General features: G+C 43.5%; 1 protein-coding gene across 1 annotated transcript in view; it reads left to right on the top strand.

Moving 5' to 3' along the window:
- Positions 1-12,898, top strand: part of NXPH2 (neurexophilin 2) — a 32,247-nt gene extending 19,349 nt beyond the window's left edge. The window contains exon 2 of the mRNA XM_085228193.1: positions 10,224-12,898. Coding sequence (XP_085084319.1) covers positions 10,224-10,967 — 744 coding nt within the window. The 3' untranslated portion in view covers positions 10,968-12,898. The remainder of the gene's footprint in view (positions 1-10,223) is intronic.
- Positions 12,899-20,541: the final 7,643 nt, after the last annotated feature.

Raw genomic sequence — 20,541 nt, 5'->3', positions numbered from 1 at the left:
TGGTTGCCTCCCAGGGAAAGCAGCAGAGTTAGCAAGCACACAGTACCTTGATGGAGCTTATAAGCAGGAGAGGGACCAACTTAGTATGTGGTCTGATAATGATAGGACAAGGGGGAATGGCTTTAAACCAAAAGACAGGAGATTTTGATTAGATGTCTTTACTCAGAGGGCAGTGAGACACTGCACCGCTGCCCAGAGCTGCGTGTTCCCCACCCCTGAAGATGCCCAAGACCAGGTTGGATGGGCCCCAGGCAGTCTGAGCTGCTGGGGGGCAACCAGCCCATGTCAGGGAGCGGAACTGGATGATTTCTAGGGTCCCTTCCAACCCAAGCCATTCTGTGATGGACTCTTTTCATTATCTCCATCACTCCAGTGACAGCTTGTTAGGAAATCCAGCCTGCAGTGAAGCAACAGAAAAATCGTATGCCTTATTTAAATAACAGTGTTCATTGCCCATTAAAATGTAACTTCTTGCTTTAAAATAGGATTAATTAAAATGTACAAGAATGCAATTCAGTTACATTTTATGCTTCAGCCCAGCGCACGCTTTTCATAACTCATTCCCAAAAGTAATATTCATGGCAGCACAGCGTTCTCAGCCCTGCCATTAAAAGCACAAATGAATATAAAACCTGTTCTTTTCAAAAACTTGGCTCCAGTATTGCCATTGTTAGGCTTTTCATAACGTATTACTTTGGCCATTACTGTTTTGCGAGATAATTGTATCAGCGATCTAACTTTTGACTGTATCCAGAGTGGCTGAAAATAGTTTGCTGCAGCACCTTTGTCTTTTAAAGGCCATTTGGGGCTTGTTATTTTAATCCTTGTGCAGCCTGATTTATCACTTCAAACATCTGTCAGCTGCGCTTTGTCTTGAAATTGATAGTGATAGTGTTACTGATTTTTCAACAGCAGCTGTTGGAGGTTCATTAGTTAGGCTCTCAAAGGGAGTAGATAACTGTAATATTTTTCTTTGTTAATCATCTCTTACGCACTGCTATAATACAGGGTTTGAAAGCTGCTAGAAATCAGCTTCTCCCTGTTTCTGAGTTGTAGGGAGCATCCTTTTATTCCTTTAATCTGTCTAGATTATTAAAACTCTTCCTCATAACGCAGTAAAACATTTGAATCTGGCACGTGAGTGGTGAGATAGAGAAATCACTATTTTATGCATCGTGCTCAGCATGGAGGAGGTCAGTCAGGTTTCAGAGTTCTCATCCAAAAATAAATCAACTCCAAATAGGAGATTAAGGGCCGTTCTGTAATTGATTTTTAATTTAAAATTTATAAGGCATACAAAACCTAGGTGACAACTTGAGTAAAATCAGGTTGCTTTCTAACAGGCACAGCACTTTTCCACTTATGTACTTTCTCCAGTACATAAAATAGTCTTACTAGGTGACTATGACTCTTGAAACACTTCCCCTAAGCATCCTTACACACCCACCTCTATCCAAGCACCTTGGAACCTTCTCCTTCGGGGGACTGGAGCATCTATGGGCTCTCCTGCAGCCGAGAATATAACAGTACTACTGCTGGTTCAACAAGCAGTACTCATCAACACATAATTACAATTTGAAATCAGTATCTTAATGAACTGATCTCAACTAAAGTAAAGAGAAATCTCCCAGACATTAAAGAAATCAGCATGAGAGAGAATTATTAATTGAAAAGTTCAACAGATGACCAGACAACAGATGCTACGTTACAAAGAAGCTGTTGGAGCATTCCCATTTTAGTTTGGTGTAAGAGGAGCCTTTTGTAGGTTTTAGTCCTCTGAGCTGTCGAGCAACATCTGCAGGTGTGGTGGTGGAGATTGGAAGCACCTGGGACACCTCGCAGGCTCGCCAGGTGAAAGAGATGCCTTCAAAAAACACCTACATATTGGTTGGATCTCTAACTTCATCCTAAAACACAAGTCTTAGTCCCGTAAGCTGATATTTGTGTCCAAGGCTATGAGAAGCTCAAACACAGAATAGATTACAAGAGTACAGCTGGGATTTTAAGCAGCTGTGTTTCTCTAGCACCAATGGTGCTTTCTTCTTAATGCTGGCCGGGTGCCTTGGTGCAGTTCACGTCAGTTATGTGGCCAGGCCAGTTCAGAGAGAGGGCTGTAGAGGGGCAAGAGGCTGGCAGCAGCTGCTGGAAGATGCCTGCCTGAAGACGTGCCCCTGGCACACGTGGGGATGAACAAACACAGCCCACTGAGGCTGAAACCTGCGTGTCTAGGTTACCTTTCATCTTCTCCCTTCCCCTTACCAGGATTAGAGACGTTTCTTGAAGAAAGTGTGCTTTGATTTTTGAAGTCAAATTTTCAGCTTTCAGCCATCTAACTTCAGAAGTTCCTCAGAAGCCCCATCTGGCAAGATTATCCCATTAGTATCTCAGAGACTTGATGACCTTTTTGCTTATTTCCTGAAGGACAGTTCAGCTCTAACACAGTTGAGGCCACTGCCATGTAGGTCAGGTAGCTCAGAACCACACCACAGCATTTCCTTTTTTGTCCTGGGATCAGCCACGTCCTTCTTGACCATTTCACGTATCTACATACCTCATATCTCAACTAAGATTTGTATATCTTACTGAAACTGAATTAGGTATTTGGTACAGCACTGTTTTTCAGATCATTCACTTAATGTCCTTCATTGCTATTTCTTCTCCAACCTTCAAAAAGAGCTGGATGCCTCTCAAATGCCAAAAGCTACTTAGAAATACCAATATCTATATCTAATTAATGTCAGACAAAATTATGAGCCTTCCTTTAGAATCGTAGAATCACGAGGTTGGAAAGGACCTACAAGATCTAGTCCAACCGTCCTCCTACCACCATTACTACCCACTAAACCATATCTCGTAGCACCCCATCCAGATGCCACTTGAACTCCAGATGCCTTTTCCTACAGATAAATAAGGTACCTTTTTTTTTTTTTTAATCTCAAAAACCTCTATTTTAACCTTATGGGGAAAAAAAAACCACATAGAACAACGTGAATTCTTCAACAGCAGAATTTGTGCTCATTTGTTGAAAAGAAGCAATTCTCAGAACAAGTTTTCTGTTGTTTCAGCAAAAAAAGGTGCATCAATGCAATACACACATATCATTTAAAAGCCTGCTGGGCCATTTCTCCAACTGGGGCTGGAGGGAACACTTAAGCTAAAACTACTGGTAGGCTAGTAAGAAAAAATGGCAAATACTTTCCCCACATAGGAAAGTATGGAACTGTTAGGAAAAGGAATTAATTGTAGGCTTCAAATTGTAGGCATCAGATTTTCAATCTTTGCTTCTGCTTCTTCCTCCATGTAAATTCGTTTCTTTACTGAAGTGTTGTCTTAAGTAAAAGATTATTTTGCTGCCTCACAAAAGTGGAAAATTTTAAAGCAATTTTTTTCTCTGTAAAACACGACTCTGAGGTTGGAGTATCTGTTTTGTTGAAAAATATGCAATGGAATCATAGCCTGAATTGGAAGTGCTTCCAGTATGGCCATTTGTTTTAGACTGATATGTTTGTCAGTAGGTTATTTGAATGTTGGCTTATATTCTTATTAAAGACTTCTACTTGTTACCTTCTCCAGCCTTCAGGTGTACATAGGTATAGAGAGATTTTTTTCTCTCAGATCCTGGGAGGAAAAACAGCAAAGCACATTTAGGTAGTGCTCAGTGAATCAGCTTCATTCAATCCCTGTATTTCTGCAAGGAACTTGCCGTATTATAGTGAGGGAAGGTAGCACTGAGTCTGCACATTTGCTTCTATATTTCTAGTGTCTGTTTTCTGCCTTACCTTCTGTAACAGTCTGAAACTCCTGAAGGGCAAACAGCTAAGAAGTTAAGGAATGCTTTGGGCTCACCATTACTGCTGCATCCCCTGCAGGTGTTTAAGTTTTTCTTGGCATCAGTTGACTTTCAGACAACGGTATGTCAGAAAATCCAAACATTCACAATTAAAATATGGTTATATAGTTTGATTCTCCCCTTTCTCCTTTCTCTCTGACACTTCACCCAAGGTGCTGGGATACTGGGAGGACGTCACATAACATCACACCAGCACAGTGCTGCAGTGACCAGCTGCTTTGTAGGATTCGGTTCCAATCAGAAAAGTTAACAGGCAGCACAGTTCAATCATGAAGGCTTGTTATTTCTGTTGAAGTAGTTTGTCAGTGTGGTATTAACTACAGGAGACAGGGCACAATTGTTAAAGCAATCCAATTATATTCGCTCCTGAGCAGGGGATTTCTGGCCCCCTTTCCTGGGTGAAAGAAAGTAACCATAGCTGCATGAGTCTTGAAAACTTACTGCATTGCAACCCCCTGACGTGACCCTGGGTGTCACAGAGCAGAGCTCAGTGCTGTCCCTCCAAACCATGAGGTGCTGCACCACCATGAGGGCATTGCTCAGCTCCCCTGCTCTGGGCCCAATGAACCCAGGGACCTCAGCCACATTCCCTGCTATTGGGGCAAGGAGGAATCAGAGTAAAATCTTATACCTCACCAGACATGAAATATCTTCAATTCAGTGCAAGCAAATCCTTGTTTCTCGGTGCAGGCTGACCTGCACAATCTCTTGTTTCCTCAAGGGAAATATTAAGTTTCCCCACAGTTTTTTTGGAGTAAAGGGACCAATGATCCAAGTTTTCCAAGCAAAAACCTAAGTATGAGTTTGGGCTGCTGAAGGTCTGGGTATCCTGAGAGATTTTTCTGTGTGACAACCCAGGGTGTTAAGTCAAAGTTTTCATTCCTAGCAAAAGCTGCAGTGGTAAAAGAGTCAAACCACACTTGCAGCACTTATGCCTATAACACCTTGCAAAATAAGGCTGTGACGAGACAGAACAAACGCATCCCTTTCGTGTAGTCCTGCTAAAAGAAGACATTGCTTAATTCCTAAATTCCTTGAAGCATTCCTGACAGCAGTCACATCTGCTGCCATAAAACCTATCACGGCCTCAGCCTTTGGGAAAAGCGTGTTTAATAATCAGCAAAGTTCAAACTCAGCTTGTTGTGATGAATTATTAGAACCCGTCATCATTTTCTAGCAAAAAAAGGCCATAATGGAACACAATTTTATGTTTTTTCCATTTAATTCATGACAGTCTGAGTTTTTATTAATCTTTCTGGGCTCTGGTGTAAGATGCTGAAAAAGCTAATATGAGATCATTGTATCTGGTTAATGCGTGTGCTTTGCAAAATTGATAAGGCCCGTCAAGGCATAAATTATTTAAAATTTGATAAATGTGTTGAAATCATTGAATTTTCAAACAGATAAAGCAGAGCTATTTCTCTTCCTTCTCTCCCCCCTATTCAAAGTGAGGTTTTTGTGAAGCTGCTCAGTGATCCTGCATTATTGCTGCAGGAAGATGCTGAAATTAGCAGGAGGAAGCCAAAGTGATCAGCATCCTATGCAGCTATGGCAGTGGCATGATTCTGAACCCTTGTGATGCAGCGTCAGGGCTGGGACCAGTGGAGAGCTCAAAGTCTGCTGGAACTCCCCAGGATGAGTTTTCCCCACTGGTGAAACCCAGGACAGGTGACCATTGCTGTGTTCCACCTCTGTCCTACCACCCCTTCCTCTTCCTCTGCAGAATAAACACACTGCAACACCAACCAGTGACCAAGTAGGGACTTGAGCTCTGCTTATCCCAACAGACCTATTTATTTCAGCTAATTGCTGACAGTTTTTAAATGATTCTTGGCAGGGGTGAAGCTATAGAAATGATTGCTGGTGAATGATGACCTGGATAAAATCCCCAAGGCATTGAGAAAATTAACTCTTGTATGGCTACTCTTTCATTAAGTGCTTTGCCCACAGAGAAAGGTGTGGGAGCAAATTCCAGATGAAGGATTGTGAGTTTAACTGTGCAAATACAGAAACACAGCCTTCGCTAACACCAGCATCTCCTCCACATGGGCTGATTTCTCATAAATGGTTCACGAGAACATTATTTAATCCCAAGCCTCGCTATCATGATCAGAATCATAGAATCCTAGAATGGCCTGGGTTGAAAAGGACCACAATGCTCATCTAGTTTCAACTCCCCTGCTATGTGCAGGGTCACCAACCAGCAGACCAGGATGCCCAGAGCCACATCCAGCCTGGCCTTGAAAGCCTCCAGGGATGGGGCTTCCAAAACCTCCTTGGGCAGCCTGTTCCAGTGCATCGTCACCCTCTGAGTGAAAGAAATCATGCTTGGATGCAAAAAGTCTTTGAAGAGTAATCACAATTGGTCAGAGAAGTGCTCAGGAAGGACCAATGGTTTGAAGTTTGAAATATTCACAATGTTATGCTTTGGTTTGAACTGTTTTTGTGTTTAGTGTACTAAAATGTAAGGGCAAGGCGCGTCATGGATTCTGTACATCTCAATGGGTCCAGAGAGTGGCCCTTCATGGAAAATATCCATAGTCTAACAGAAATTTTGGGGTAACTGGGTGACACTTTACAGCCTCCTTAATACAGAAAATAGATTAGATTATTTCCTCTGCTTGGAAATTGATGGTTTGGAGGGAATGGGAAAATGCAGGTGCAGCAGAGGAGAACTACAGCAATAGCCATCTATTTAAATGTATATACTCACTTCCTTAAGCTAGTATTTTTTTCAAATACCCTACCAGCAATATTTTCCACTATAGAGAAGCATTATTGTGAAATGGGAAGATGCTGAGGAAGCCATTTTTCCAGCATGCGCTGCATTCTTTTAATACAGATTTTTTTTATTTCCCGGAAATTGCTAACCAAAGTGAATCAAGTGGGCATGTGCCCAACCTTGCTAATAGCAAAAAGCTGTCATCGAGTGAAGGGCCTTTGCAACGCATAGAAGAAAATGATGTGTTAAGCGTTCGATTCTGTCATTGCAAGAGGCTTTATTTAAAATAGAGCAACTTCTGAAAGTGCACAGAAATAAGGTTTTATTCTTATTCTTTGAATTTTACGTTCAAAAGGTACGAATATTATTCACATTTCTGAACAATGCACCTTCATTCCTGCTCCAGCACTAAGCACTGAGCAGAAGCAGGCTCTTTTTTATTAGCCATCAATTACTGAACGTGTGCAAAACAACCATGTACTGTTGGGCGCTTGCAAAGTCCTCTTTCCTGCAACTGATTGTGCTGACAGCTCAGCCCCGTTCCTACAACCAAACGAGTGAAACAAGGCAGCAGCAGGGCAGAGTCAAGAAATAAGGCTGCACAAGTTTGGAGTCCTACAGTCTGCAATCTGCTTGAGAATTAGAAAAACTGCTCATTTTGATAAAGGCACAAATTGTAGCCGTGTTTATTTGGTGCTGTACCTGCCTTAAACAGGAATAGTGCATCGTCATGATTCAGCATCTGAACCATCGTGTGTTCACGTGTGATGAAAGCTATTTAATTGCCACCATGTCACCTCAGCTGAAGCAGCTTGTTTGCTGTGAGCATGCCAGCTGCTCATGCACTGTAACACACGTAATTAAAAGTGGTTTAGCATGATACCACTCTGAAATAATTGAAATAATTTTGCCCTGATACCTCACTGATGTGACAAACCTAGCCTGTCTGAGCATGCATCACTGCTTCCCATCCTGCAGCCTCTCTGAACCTCATAGCACATTTTTCTTCTTTTTATATCAGAGCCTGCTGCAAAAAGCACTTGAGGAGGCAATGCTCTGCTATCTCATTTGGAGTGAGAGCCCCCAGAAGAGACATACATTGAGCATTACCAGTAGCACATGACTCGGTGCCCTGTAGCTCTTTGTGAAAGGAAGGAGAGAAAAGCCAAAGAGCCGTAGCGTGGCTTTCAGTAAGTGCTGCAAAAGAAAAGTAGCCCAGGAGGACAAATGCGGTGTTCCTGTGCCCTTGCCAAAGGACAGGCACAGCTGAGTGCAGAAACAAGAGAAGTTAGAACCGCCTGTGTGCTGAACAGCTCTGATTCCATGTATTTCTCCTTCAGATTTTTAGCTGCTCCCAGCTCAGTTACTAGCAGTGACACCGGCTACAGGTGCCCACATCTTCGCATGGCTATGAGCATTTCATGCAGGAGGCCATTTAGCCATGCAGACACTGAGAAACGTTTTGTCAGCTCTACCAGGGCCCTGTCTCTGCTGGAATCTGGAAGTGCAGCAGTACAGCTTCTCATAGAGCTCTGAGAAGCCTCCGGTTGGGTTGGGGTGAAGGACAGGTGAGTGTGTGCCTCAGCTCCTGCTGCTCTGAACCCAGCCCTGGCTGCAGCTGGGAGCTCACCCAGGCCAGCTTCTGCAGGTTCACCCAGCTGATTTTGAGCATGTGGACTGGCTTAGAAGTGGCTGAAGATCCATGCATAAACATGACATTGCTTCACTGAGAACTTTCCATCACCGTGACAGCTTCCCTCGGCATCGTTATGACAGCTATTTGTGCTGGTGCAGATAAGCATCTGTCACTGCTTCCATTAGGATCTCCTATTTTCCCAAGTTCATAGCTCAGCCATAAAAAACATTGTGTGGTGGCAGAAACTTGACATACAAGGTCTCAGGCTGAGAGTGATCATTGGTGCCTTTTTTCTCCCTCTGTAATCTGAAGAAGAAAATAATTTGCTTATGTGAGCCACACCTAACCCCAAAGTATGGATCCAGCCACAGATTTATTTAGCGATGGCTGCCTCTCAATACACAAGTAAGGTAAAGCCTATCTCAAGTACTGCATTAGGGAAGGTAGGAAGGATATGTGTTAAGCTGGGTTCAGGCTTCTGATTGGTAGAAAGCAGGAAAGGACCAGTGGTTTTGGAGTTCCAGGTAATTGAATGAAAAAAAAAATTGAAGATTATAGAAAATAATGATTGAATATGATAAAGTGCTAAGAACTACGGGTAGCTTTGGTACATAGCAGGGGAACAGTAAGCCCAGCATTGCTTCTAACATTTTCTCTTGTGAGACAAGCAGCACCGAATTCCATCCCACAAAGTCAGCATTACCCAGCAAGTGAAAAGGATGGCATTCATTCCCTGTTTTGGCTGCTTTAAGCAACCTTCCACCCCATAAGTGGTGCTGTGGTTGCCTACTGATTAGTGAAAACTGTGTCTCAGTGCTAGCAATACTAGGGGTCTACCACACTGACTCTGGCCCTGCAGGAGCAGAGGTATAATCCCAGCAGCATTTTGCCAGGAGGAAGAGGAGGGAGTATTTCACTGGGGATTGGACCTGGTACAGCACTGTTCTTTCCCTCTTGAGCTTCTTTACATTTTATTCATGCATGTGTTTACGTGCTGGTTAATGATGAATAGAGCAGCTGAAAATCTTTTCTTTGTACTTGAAGATTCTGGCATAAGCTTGAAGGGAACAAACAGAACTAACAGGCAAACATGTTTTACAAAACTCGTGTTCAGGACTTCAAGGATGTGCAAAGAAAGGTCGACGTTCATTTCTAGCCTGCAGAAACACACATCCTACTTCTGATCTCTTCAGAGCATGCTCTAGTTCTGTATTTTCAACAGGGCTCCACTTTCAGAGTGAAGAGGAAGGCTGTACACAGGCAATATGCCTGTGCATTTAATTGGGCATCTGATACTAAGACACACCTGTTTGAAAGCTAACATCTTTCTGTTGATACTGGATGTAGTAACATGCTTCCTGATTGCAAACCTTTTTGCATTAGACTTAGCTTGGCCTGATCACACTTCTGTAAAATGGTAAGATGTGTTGCTCAGCCCTTCTTGCAGGCTTGGCCTTGCCATACACAGGCAAGTTTAGCACCTACCTCCAGCACACCAAAAACCATAATTACTTTCAGAATCTGCTAGAAACTTGGGCAAGACAAAAATACAAATGTAGAGTAAGCAATTTTAGTACACACAGATAACAGGATTTTAAGCCTAAAGCATTTGTTAGGTTAAGTAAGGAGAATAACAAAGAAGAATGGAAAAGTTCTGCTTTTCTCTTTTCACTCTTTTAGCGGAGGTACCACTTTGCTGTTTCCAGTTTTCTTGCATCCTCAGGCACGTTTTTATCTAACATAACTGTGAGAAAAACATGCTTGCCTTGCTTGATGCGTGACGGTCCTTGACCCATCCAGAGATTTATGCATTTTTTCCGCTGGATGGCTCCTAGTGAGTGTTTTGCATCTTCTGTAAGCTATTGAATAAAATCTTTGAGATTTCACGGGGCTGCAGAAGTTACTCATTACTGCAGTCCACTGGAGTGATACAAAAGCGAATATTAATGGCTCCTGTAGTAGCTTGACATTTTTCTTTTCACAGTTCATACAGTTCTTTTTCTGTTTTGGAACAGGTATTTTGTGATGGTAATCAAGTCGTACAAGCTACAGATGTGCTGGACTGGGAAGACAAGGATGCTGCAGAGACATTGGTGGACAACGTGGTCCACTCCAGGATCATCAACCCGCTACGTCTGTTTGTTAAGCCATCCCCAGTACTGAAACATGGCCAGGTGTCCTACTCGGACAGCATAGAAAACTTTTGGGATTGGTTGTCCAACATCACGGAGGTTCAGGAATCTCTCGCACGAACTAAACGCAGACCTATAGTAAAAACTGGGAAATTCAAGAAGATGTTTGGATGGGGCGACTTCCACTCTAACATCAAAACTGTTAAACTGAATCTCCTGATCACAGGGAAAATCGTCGATCACGGCAACGGCACCTTCAGTGTTTATTTCCGACATAACTCCACAGGTCTGGGAAACGTTTCTGTGAGCCTGGTGCCACCTTCCAAGGTGGTCGAATTCGAATCGTCTCCACAGTCAACTTTGGAGACCAAGGAATCCAAGTCCTTCAATTGCCGCATCGAGTACGAAAAAACAGATCGCGCTAAAAAAACTGCCTTGTGCAACTTCGACCCCTCAAAGATCTGCTATCAAGAGCAGACCCAAAGCCATGTCTCCTGGTTGTGTTCTAAACCATTCAAAGTTATCTGCATTTACATCGCCTTTTACAGCGTAGATTACAAACTGGTGCAAAAGGTCTGTCCTGATTATAATTACCATAGCGAGACTCCGTACTTGTCCTCTGGCTGACACAGCCCTCACTAACTGTAGAGATCCAGCACCAGTCATAAAAATAAGCATCTCCATTAACCTTCTGGAGAGGAATATGTTTTTCCTATCAGGTTCAAAAGTCTTTAAAAACCGTAGCTGTGTTTGTGCTGTATCGTAACTAATCAAACTGTTTACGTAACGAACATTTTCATTTGAGACCATTGCATTTTAGTACTCTCATCGTTCATAAGGGAGCTACTAGGCAGACATGATAAAAAAAAATTAAAAAAAACAAAGAAAATTATGTCTGTAATGAGCATCGATCTTGAAAATCAGTTTTTTTAAAGTACACTCCAAGGCAGAGAGGTTATCTTTCACTTGAATTGGACAACACTTAGCAGGAAATGAATCTCTTTCTCATTGGGAACCTTAGGAGATGACAATATAAAGAGCAAGTTATAAAGATGATTCTCAGCTGCTTCCATACAAAATCCAAACGAATGGCTCTCCCACTAATTTCATAAAGTATCGAGTCCAAATATGAAAAGAAAGCATTATTTCTAAGGGAGGGGAGAAAGGAAGGAAAGGACATTTCTATGAGCTGTGGTAGTTGTACGTATTCATTGAAGTGAAGAGTGAGTAGTTCTTCCTTCAGACTTCTTGTCCATGAATATGCAATGATGTAATTAGATATTGATGAGCTTTAGTTTATTAGGCCCACCAGGTGTGCAGGTTTGGTGTACGTTTCCTCCTTCTATTGTCACCAATGCTTCTGACCATCCCCAAGCATTCACACATGCACCAGTACTCGTTTCACAGTGACTGAGAGCATATGTACCCTAGAAAAAGATAATCTCTGTTTCAGCTGCAAACGGTGCCAGCTGTGAGGGAAGTGACTGTCTTGCTTCCTAGGCCTCAGCACCACGTTGTGGCAAGGAGAATCCATCAGCAGGAGGAGGAAATTTTCTGCTTAACGGCACCCAGTTGTCTTCCTTAGTACTCCGTATTTAAGATCAATATATTAAGCAGTGAAAAACAAAGAGGACAACACAAATCTATGCACCTTCACCTCATAGAGCAGATTCCAAACAATTGCTGTTGGTATAAAATCCTCACCTGGACCAGCACACCCACATGGAACCACATTGCTCTGTCACGGTTGGGTGTGACAGAGCAGGGTCTGCCTGTGGTTTGGTTCTGCAGGACAGTTAGCTCCAGCAGTGCAGCTTCAAGCACAAATTCCTTGCCATTTCTTTGGGTGTTGATTTACCACTGCTGTCAGTCTGCTGTCACAGTCCCTTATCACAGGTCCTGTGGAAAAAGCTAGCTGAGGGAGTGCTTCTATTGCCTGTAGTCTAACACGCAGGGAGCAAGAAGTTGCACGTGGCTTAAATGAAGTACTGCTAAAATAATCAGTTTGAGTGCTGTGTACACCCCAACAGCTCAGAAGGACTCACTCATGAGATCAATTCCCATTTCACTGATAAAATCTCATAGAAAAAATTACTGTTAAAATATGAAAGTAACGATTAATTTGTTTCTTCTTCAGGTGACCAAACTAAACGTGTGGTTTTGTTTCGCCAAGAACCTAACTGCTTTGCTTTCCTTCTTCTCATACAGAGTCCCTCCTGTTCTAAATAATGTTTTTCAGTTTGTCTCTCACTGTTGATTCCTACAAGGTGTTCTACTTTGTATTCTGTATAGCGTGTCCTTGTTCCAGCTGTATATAAGCTCGGATTTATTGCTATGAGTTCAGTGTCTGGTGCTTTTGTAACTTAGCTGTAAGCCATGATTTTATTGCCATGTATTTTTACTCAGCACTGTAGGCAATTAAAAGAAAACCCTACATGCTATTTATTGTAGAGTATGTGGAAACCATGTATGTATATACACTTGAATATGTGTACATATACAGAATGTATGTGTACATGTATTTGTATGTAAATAAAGAGAGTTTGCTAAATCTGTCACTCACTCGCAGCATATTTGGTTGTGTTTTTTCTCCCAGTTTTGTTTGGTGTCTTAATGGGGAAAAATTAAATGACAAAACACTCAGACCCCACAACATATTGCTGAATATTTGTGCCAAGTGCCATTTGTTCTTCTGTGAGGTATTGAAGTCTGCAGTACAATGGGCAAAATAGGTTCAATAGCATTCATGAGGGTCAAGGAAGGAAGTGTATGCCTTGCTCAACACAGTCATGAACTGCTTCAGCAAATGCTCCCAAGCAGGTCACTGAAAGTAGAAGAGCTGTACTAAACGAGAGGTGCTATGGAGCCTCAGGGTCTGCATTACAGCAGCCCAAGCATCTTCCTGTGGAGGAGACTGCCTGCATGTTGCTCTGGCCCTCAGCAGCAGCATCTCACCACTTTTTGGGCGCCGTGCATGGTGTTCCAACCAGCTCCTCCCCAAGCTTTGGCACAAGATGACAGTCTGACAGCTACGCCAGAAAACTCACTGTGAACCACTGCATTTTTTCCAGTCAATGCCTTAAAAATCAGCTTAAAAGCATCACAGTACACTTTTTTCAAATCAATTTTGAGAAACTGACTGCAAGAAAAGACTTGTGATCTGATTGCAGTCAAAACCAGGGGAAAAAGAAACCGCTTCAGCCTAGCAGGTTCAGCACAACGTGCACCAATGAACCTAACAGTATGGCTTTGCACGTATTTAAATACTTATTTGCATTGATATAAAGTCCTTAGTAAGTATGCCTGTTCCTGTTCTCCCCATCACTTGGATATACATCGCTAAAGCTAGCAGCAGCAGGCAAATGATGATGTGCACCGGAGTCAGGCGGCTTTTTTTCCTTCAGGCAGTACATCGTACATAAATGCAGGAACGACAGCCATTTGGTGTTTTATTTTTAATCATTTCGATGGACGTGGAAACCCCTGAGCAATTGTGATGTGGCTGGAAACGCTCTCACGGCAACGAGGCGAAGGCATTGGGTGCAAATCAGCATCCCGTGCTGCCCTTTCTCCCCCATCAATCACCTGTAATTCAAGGACATTAGAATTCGCTGTTTGTTTTATGCTCTGTTGACCAGCGTAATCTGGATAATGTTTTATTTATAGTATAATAATGATTTGTCATTATCACTGTTCCTATTCAAATATGCACAGTAGAAACGACAGTAACAAGTCACAAACCAAGCAGCTCAATGAGACGCACATCACTCAAGTACACTTCTAGCTGTAGGCTGCCTCATCTGAAAAAACAGATCCTGCCATTCCCATCTGTGCCTCGTGAACACCTCAGACGTCCAGCAGAAGCAGTTTTAATACAGCTAATAAAGCTAATAAAATGTGTCTAATGGATTGGCAACTGGTATTGAACTGTACTTTGAGAACGTAGTACTGTATTCATCACTGACAAAAAAAAAAAGCCCCTAGAAATCAGAGTAATTCCTTCCCAAGTTACGAGGTAACTGGATGGGAAGAGCTGAACCCAGGTTCACCACCGGCTCAAGTCTGCACTTGGAAGTGACACGAAGTGGACATGATCTCCTGGGCGCACAGCAACACTTTCCTGCAGTGCTGTTGCCTCCAGCCCAGTACCTCGGTAGGCTTCAGACAGAAGCAGGTCTGCAGCTGTGGGTACTCCAGCAGGAAACCTGGAAACAGAGACTGAATTTTGTAGGCAAAAATGCACAAAGGATGCTTTTCCTAAGATGCAGCTCAACACAAACCCCCCGGGTGCTGGGATGCAGAGGCAGTGCAGTGCATCCTTCAGGTGGTCACTATGCCCGAGCCTCAGCTTGACATCAGGCCACACCATCAGGCCAAATCTGATTTATAAAAGCCGTATACGGAGTCAGAGTGCCACACTCATCCCTTTCAGCTATCCAGAAGCTGCTTCTGGAACACTTGCTGTGTGCCATTGCTCTCACTGGGAAGCAGCACAGTTCTATTACCACTGACCCCAGACCATTGCCTCACATCTCAGCTATCACTCCCTATGCCCGCCCCTTCCTGCTGTACACTTTAGCCACCTCAAATGCAAATCCAGCTTCTCTATTCTCCTGTCTCATTCCCAGACTGTATGTGGCTCTTTTGTCATTATGCAGCCAATTAAGTTTTGGCTACCTTATCTTAACAGCTCCAAATAAGCGGGCGATATTCCTGAAAGGTGATACATTATAATTGGGTCCAAATTGGCAAGGAAGGGAACAGTGAAATAGGAAGCAGTGAGGTTATTTGCATTAGCTCTTAAGGTAAAAATGAGGAAGAAAGCAGAACCAAAGCTATCAGTTATCTCCTAGTATTTCAAGGTTCGTATTGCCTGCTACAGCCAATGTCACTTCCCAAGACATGAGACTTGGGATGTTTTGGTGTGGGGATCCTACAGGTGACAGTGATGCTGCCAGATCCAGATGCACCAACTGCAGTTACCACATAACAGCTCGCGTTATTTTCGTGTAATCTGCTCTTAAAACCATCAGTCCAAGTTTTCAAAACATATCAGGCTGATTTTAGGTCAAATGTTTCAAAACTTGAGCTGATGTGTTCCAGCTTAGTGAGAACTGAGCAGTGCCTTTGGTCTATGTAAGTCAGTACAACTCTGTTCTTGCCCCATCCCTTGGGTGCTCTTGAAGCATACACCAAAACAGCAGGCAATGCTGAGCAGACTTACACTGCTCACCTCACATCTAGGTGTGGGATATTTAACACAGATTTCTGGGGAGGGAAACCAAGGGATTAAAAATATTTCAAAAAGCCACATTTAGGATGATAAGTGAACCTATTTAGTATCATACAGTACTTGAGAAGTGGATTGAAATTAAGTAGTTTTATGTCAGATATATTTAACTGTGGTGTTTCTGACGTCCGTCACTGAAGATTTGGATTAGCCCAAGAGCTCTGGGAAAGCAAAGGAAACGATGCTCACCTGAGCTAGAGGTGATGCTGGCTGCCATCTCTGCTCCCTCTACCATCTCCTCCTCCTGGTTTTCATACAGATGCAAGCAGCAGACCGAGCACAACCTGACTGCTCACAGTAACAGCAGCACGGTAGCTGAATGGCACTCGGCAGCTCAGGTTCTCTGTTGAGATCTGAGTAGCAGCTGTCCTTTCATTTGGCCAAAGGAGAAAGGTATTTTCATACATTGCACCAGCAGAGCCCCGTACTTAAAACTTACAACACTAGTATTGAGTGGTGTTACCAGAAGCAGATTAATTGCAGCTTCCAGGGAAAACGGAGCTTATTTCACACTGACTTTTATTCCCACTTGAATTAAGTTCCTTACGTTGCTCTGCCTCATTTGAATTTTTTGAATTGGTTTTGCATAGTATCATTTACTGATGTGCTATCTTTAATTACATAACACACATGCTCTCTCCAACTGCATTATTAATGGAAGCGTTTTTAATTAAATGGCTCTCAGCATAATATTCAGTCATTAATTTCACACATTCGGGACATGGAGAGATTCTATTCTGATGGTCCAGAGAAGTTTTGTACTTTAGATGAGGAATACTTCCACAGTGATAGTTTTAGAGTGAAGTTGGAAATCATTACGAGCACTGAATCACCCTCTCAGCAGCTGGTGCCACCGTTCTGCTCTGCTGGGTGTTATCTATTCTTGGGCTCAACTGCTCCTTTTGCTCTCCAATGCTTCACCGTTGGTAATTTTCACATGCCTCTCACTGGGCTCATGTATATTCCGCAGTGCATAATATCAGAGTTCCTTCCAAGGAACAATTTGGGACAGTTGCCACTAAGGCTGCCCCTTCTAGAAGGAAAAACGGCACACCCTCCTTTCTAATTGCACCCTGCCCATTTGCCTCAACTCCTATGCTTTTGGAGCATCCCTGCCCCCAGGTCTGAGCTTCCCTCCCCCCTCCTCCAGTTGGAGGGAAGAGTGACCTTGGAAGTCACTTTTTGGTCTTTCTAAAGAGCTCAAGGAACTCAAGAGTAATGGGTTCACATTACCTCACACGTTTGACTGGCAGGTTTTGCAGTGTGTGTCCATTTCTCCTTAAAAGCAATTTCACATACAAAAATATTCCAGTAAGATTCTTTCTGGGACTGATCCTGCTATTAGTCTTGAAGCAATCAAGTCCTAGATTGAAAAGGACCACAATGGGACCACAATGCTCACCTAGTTTCATCCCCCTGCTATGTGCAGGGTCACCAACCACCAGACCAGGCTGCCCAGAGCCACATCCGGCCTGGCCTTGAATGCCTGCAGGGATGGGGCATCCACAACCTCCTTGGGCAACCTGTTCCAGTGCATCACCACCCTATGTGTGAGTAAACTTTTTGAATTAAACTCTTCCCAAAGAGCTGTTCTCCGACATCTTAGGCTTAAAAGCCTTCCCCCAAAGCAGAGATCAGCAGCCCTGCACGTCCTCTACACTGCAGGGAGGTTGGACTCAATGACCTCTGGAGGTCCCTTCCAGTCCCTACAACTCTGTGATCCTATTCTTCTGGCTGACATCACATTCAGAGGTTCCTCTCTGCTCATGCTTTGAGATTTCTCTCTGCTCTGCCACTGTACAGCTGCAATCCTGTGACACCGTTATGCCGCAGCAAGGCATGGCCCCACACTCCTGCAGCTCCACCTCTGCAAAGAGCAACTTGTGAATGAGGAGGGGAGACACAGGGGCAGTATAAATCAGAGTAAGTGCTGTGAAATCTGCCATCAGGAAGGTGAAATCTATCTCCGCCTTCCTGGAGCATCAGAACCGAAAGGACTTCTGTTATGACAACAGGATAGTACACACAGACCTCCAGTGCATTAGAAATGGATTTCAGAAGAGAAATATTTCCAGTGCTTTTATGTGACAAGACTAATTATAAAATATGCCCACATCCCAAGCACTTCATGTCTACATAACACATTGCGCCATAATGAATATAATTGAAAGTATGACTTCCATCAATATTTAATTAGCATTTGGTGCTAACTCATTATTTTGGCACAATTAATTTGACATCTTGCTATATGGCCGGCGCAGATCTCCTTCTAGAGGGCTGTTTTATTGGTGGGGCACGAGCAGCATCAGACATGTGCACCTTCCCCGAGGCTTCGGAGAGCTATGAAATATGATGGTGTGATTGACGTTTTAATCTACTGCGGGATATGAAACCATAATATTGATGCTCAAAATATGCGTGGGTATTGGGTTAATGCATTTCTGTAATAAAGGAAGTATTCTCCTCAGCTCACGTCTTCAGAAAACAAATTGTGCCGTCATTGTGCCTTCTATCCCTGAATCTTCTGGCTCACACACTGAGCGATCACTCAGTACGGCTGACTAACAGAATAAAGCAGATGATCACAGAATACAAGGTGATACCTACTGGGATACACTTTGCAAAGGAATCATAGAATTGCTTTTGAGTTGGAAGGAACCCTTGAAGGTCACCCGGTCCAACCCTCTGAAGGAACAGGGACAGCTACAGCTCCATCGGGTGCTCAGAGCCTCGTGCTGCCTGACCTCGGGTGTCACCAGGGATGGCAAAACAGGGAAAGGACATCCTTAGCCAAGTGCTTCTCACCCAAAGGACCCTGCACATAGAATCTTACTGTGATGAAGGAGAGGCAGTGCTAACAACAGCCTCAGCTGAAGGAAGCTGGCTTGTGATCCCAGATGTTAAGCTAGCAGTTTGCATGCATGTTCTGAACCACCCTGAGCCAGCAGAGCCCATTTCCAGAAACAGAAAGCAACTGCTTCCATGGGAAGCATTACCTTTTGATGGGAGGCAGCAAGAAACAAAGCTGGAAGCAGAGCCCACAGCAGTCTTGTCTGAGCTAGTCGGACTTCATGGTTTTGACTCACCTGATGAGACCTCAATGGATCAAGGCTCACATCTGGCTCACCCTTCTCCAGCAACCATCTCGACCACCTGTACTGTAGAACTACAGTGCTCCCCCTACAAAATAGCTCCATTTCAGCAAGCATTGTGAACCACGGACCCTGCAGTCATTACTCTCACAGAGCATAGGACTGCCTGAATTTTGTGGTCAATTTCAGAAGGATATACGAGCACATTTAATGCATCAGGACGCCTGTACTTCCCAGTGGAAAACTTCAGGTGCTTTACTGTTTCGATTGCAGCAGTGTTTAAAAGCCTGCAAGAGACCCTCCAGTCAGCATAGTGCATTCAAGGGCTGCAGCTCTAACCTATGCTGTGGCCATCTTCACACATGCACTTAAGTTAGGGATCAAAGAAGGCCTTCTGTAAGTAAAACAAATAATTGCACTTCCAAAATACCACTGCAGCACATTCTAAGTAGTCATTCTTTGGAAACCTGACCAGTTCAAAGCATCTCAAAAGTTGGCCACAGTCCTGAAATTTGCTTACATTTAAGAGGATGGAGTGAAGTGTTCAACAAAACTCTAACCAAGGTCACAAATTAAGAATTGGTACCGAGAGCTGTAAATGAGAAGTACCAGGATCTGCTTTAAGAGCTGTTTCTCTTCACTTAGCACACACCTACTTGTGTTATTAAAGATAAAACTCACACTTGATTGATCTTCAGCATTTTCCTCACTCGTAAGGACATTTTCAAACACGTACAACCTGTTTTTAAGAGAAAAAGAGCTTTTTAAAATGATTTTCAAGTGAAGGCAAATCTAATGAACAGCTTCTATAACTTTGTCACTTTCAAAGGCTAATAAGACAGCAATATTCATGTCTGGCATGCTAATGCAGCAGAATATCTAAAGCACCACTAACAAATTGAAGAGCATTTCCAGCCAGCTCGACAAGTACCATTTACAACCTGCAGCTTTCGCCTATCTTTCTCAAATCCCATTACAGGGCTCCAGAAGGACACACATCTCAGCAACACAATTCTGGGCAATGAGCAAAGAGATGACTGCACCCCCTCTGAATTCCTGCTGCAGATTGCCCAAGTGCAGCCCGAGTGATAACTCTGCCATCCACCTACTCAGAAACACGCTATTGACCAGTGCTCACAGTGCAGCCAGAATCTATTTCTCAGTGTCATTCCTCTTCATCTGCTCCTGGAGCAGCTGTCACCCTGGGGAGTGGAAACAAGAAAAATCTGCTAGGTGCAAATGGAAGGACGAGTACTTGGCCTGCAGTGCGAAGGTGTCGTGCCCTAGCAGCTCCAACTCACTGGAAACAGAAGGAATTAACACCTGTGCACATTCTTCTTATCAATTATTTGATAACAGTAGCAGATATTTACTTGAGGCATAGAAGAGATCTGCAACAGCATCTTTCTCCTTCTGGTTTGCAGAAGACATTCCCACCTAGGACTGTGCCCATGCATAAGAATTAAGCATGAACAACTTAGTAAATCCTAGACTGGTGGTTTTGCTTTGTACACAGAGCTTATAACCATGCCAGCAGTGAGCTGAGCTGCAATATCCAACAGTGCAGCATGCTCATGGGGGTATATGTTAAGTATTGATTCAACAGCTGAAGTCTGGCTATAAGACACAGCCACCACCAAAACAGGCAGTGACTGGGGTCCCAGCAATGCCCAAATAACTGCAGAAGCACACACAGCCCCTGCCAGCATGCAACTGAGCACCGAGGCCCCAGCCCTGCCCTTCCCATTCCTTTGGGCAGCTTGGGGGCATCGGAATTAGACACTCAAACCCTTCTTATCTGCAGGAAAAGGCAGTTCTA

The sequence above is a fragment of the Meleagris gallopavo genome, chromosome 7, assembly GCF_905368555.1.
Source record: "Meleagris gallopavo chromosome 7, MGAL_WU_HG_1.1, whole genome shotgun sequence".
NCBI classification, from domain to species: domain Eukaryota; kingdom Metazoa; phylum Chordata; class Aves; order Galliformes; family Phasianidae; genus Meleagris; species Meleagris gallopavo.
The sequence above is the reverse complement of the archived record's forward strand: the minus strand, read 5'-3'. Positions and strand labels throughout refer to the sequence as shown.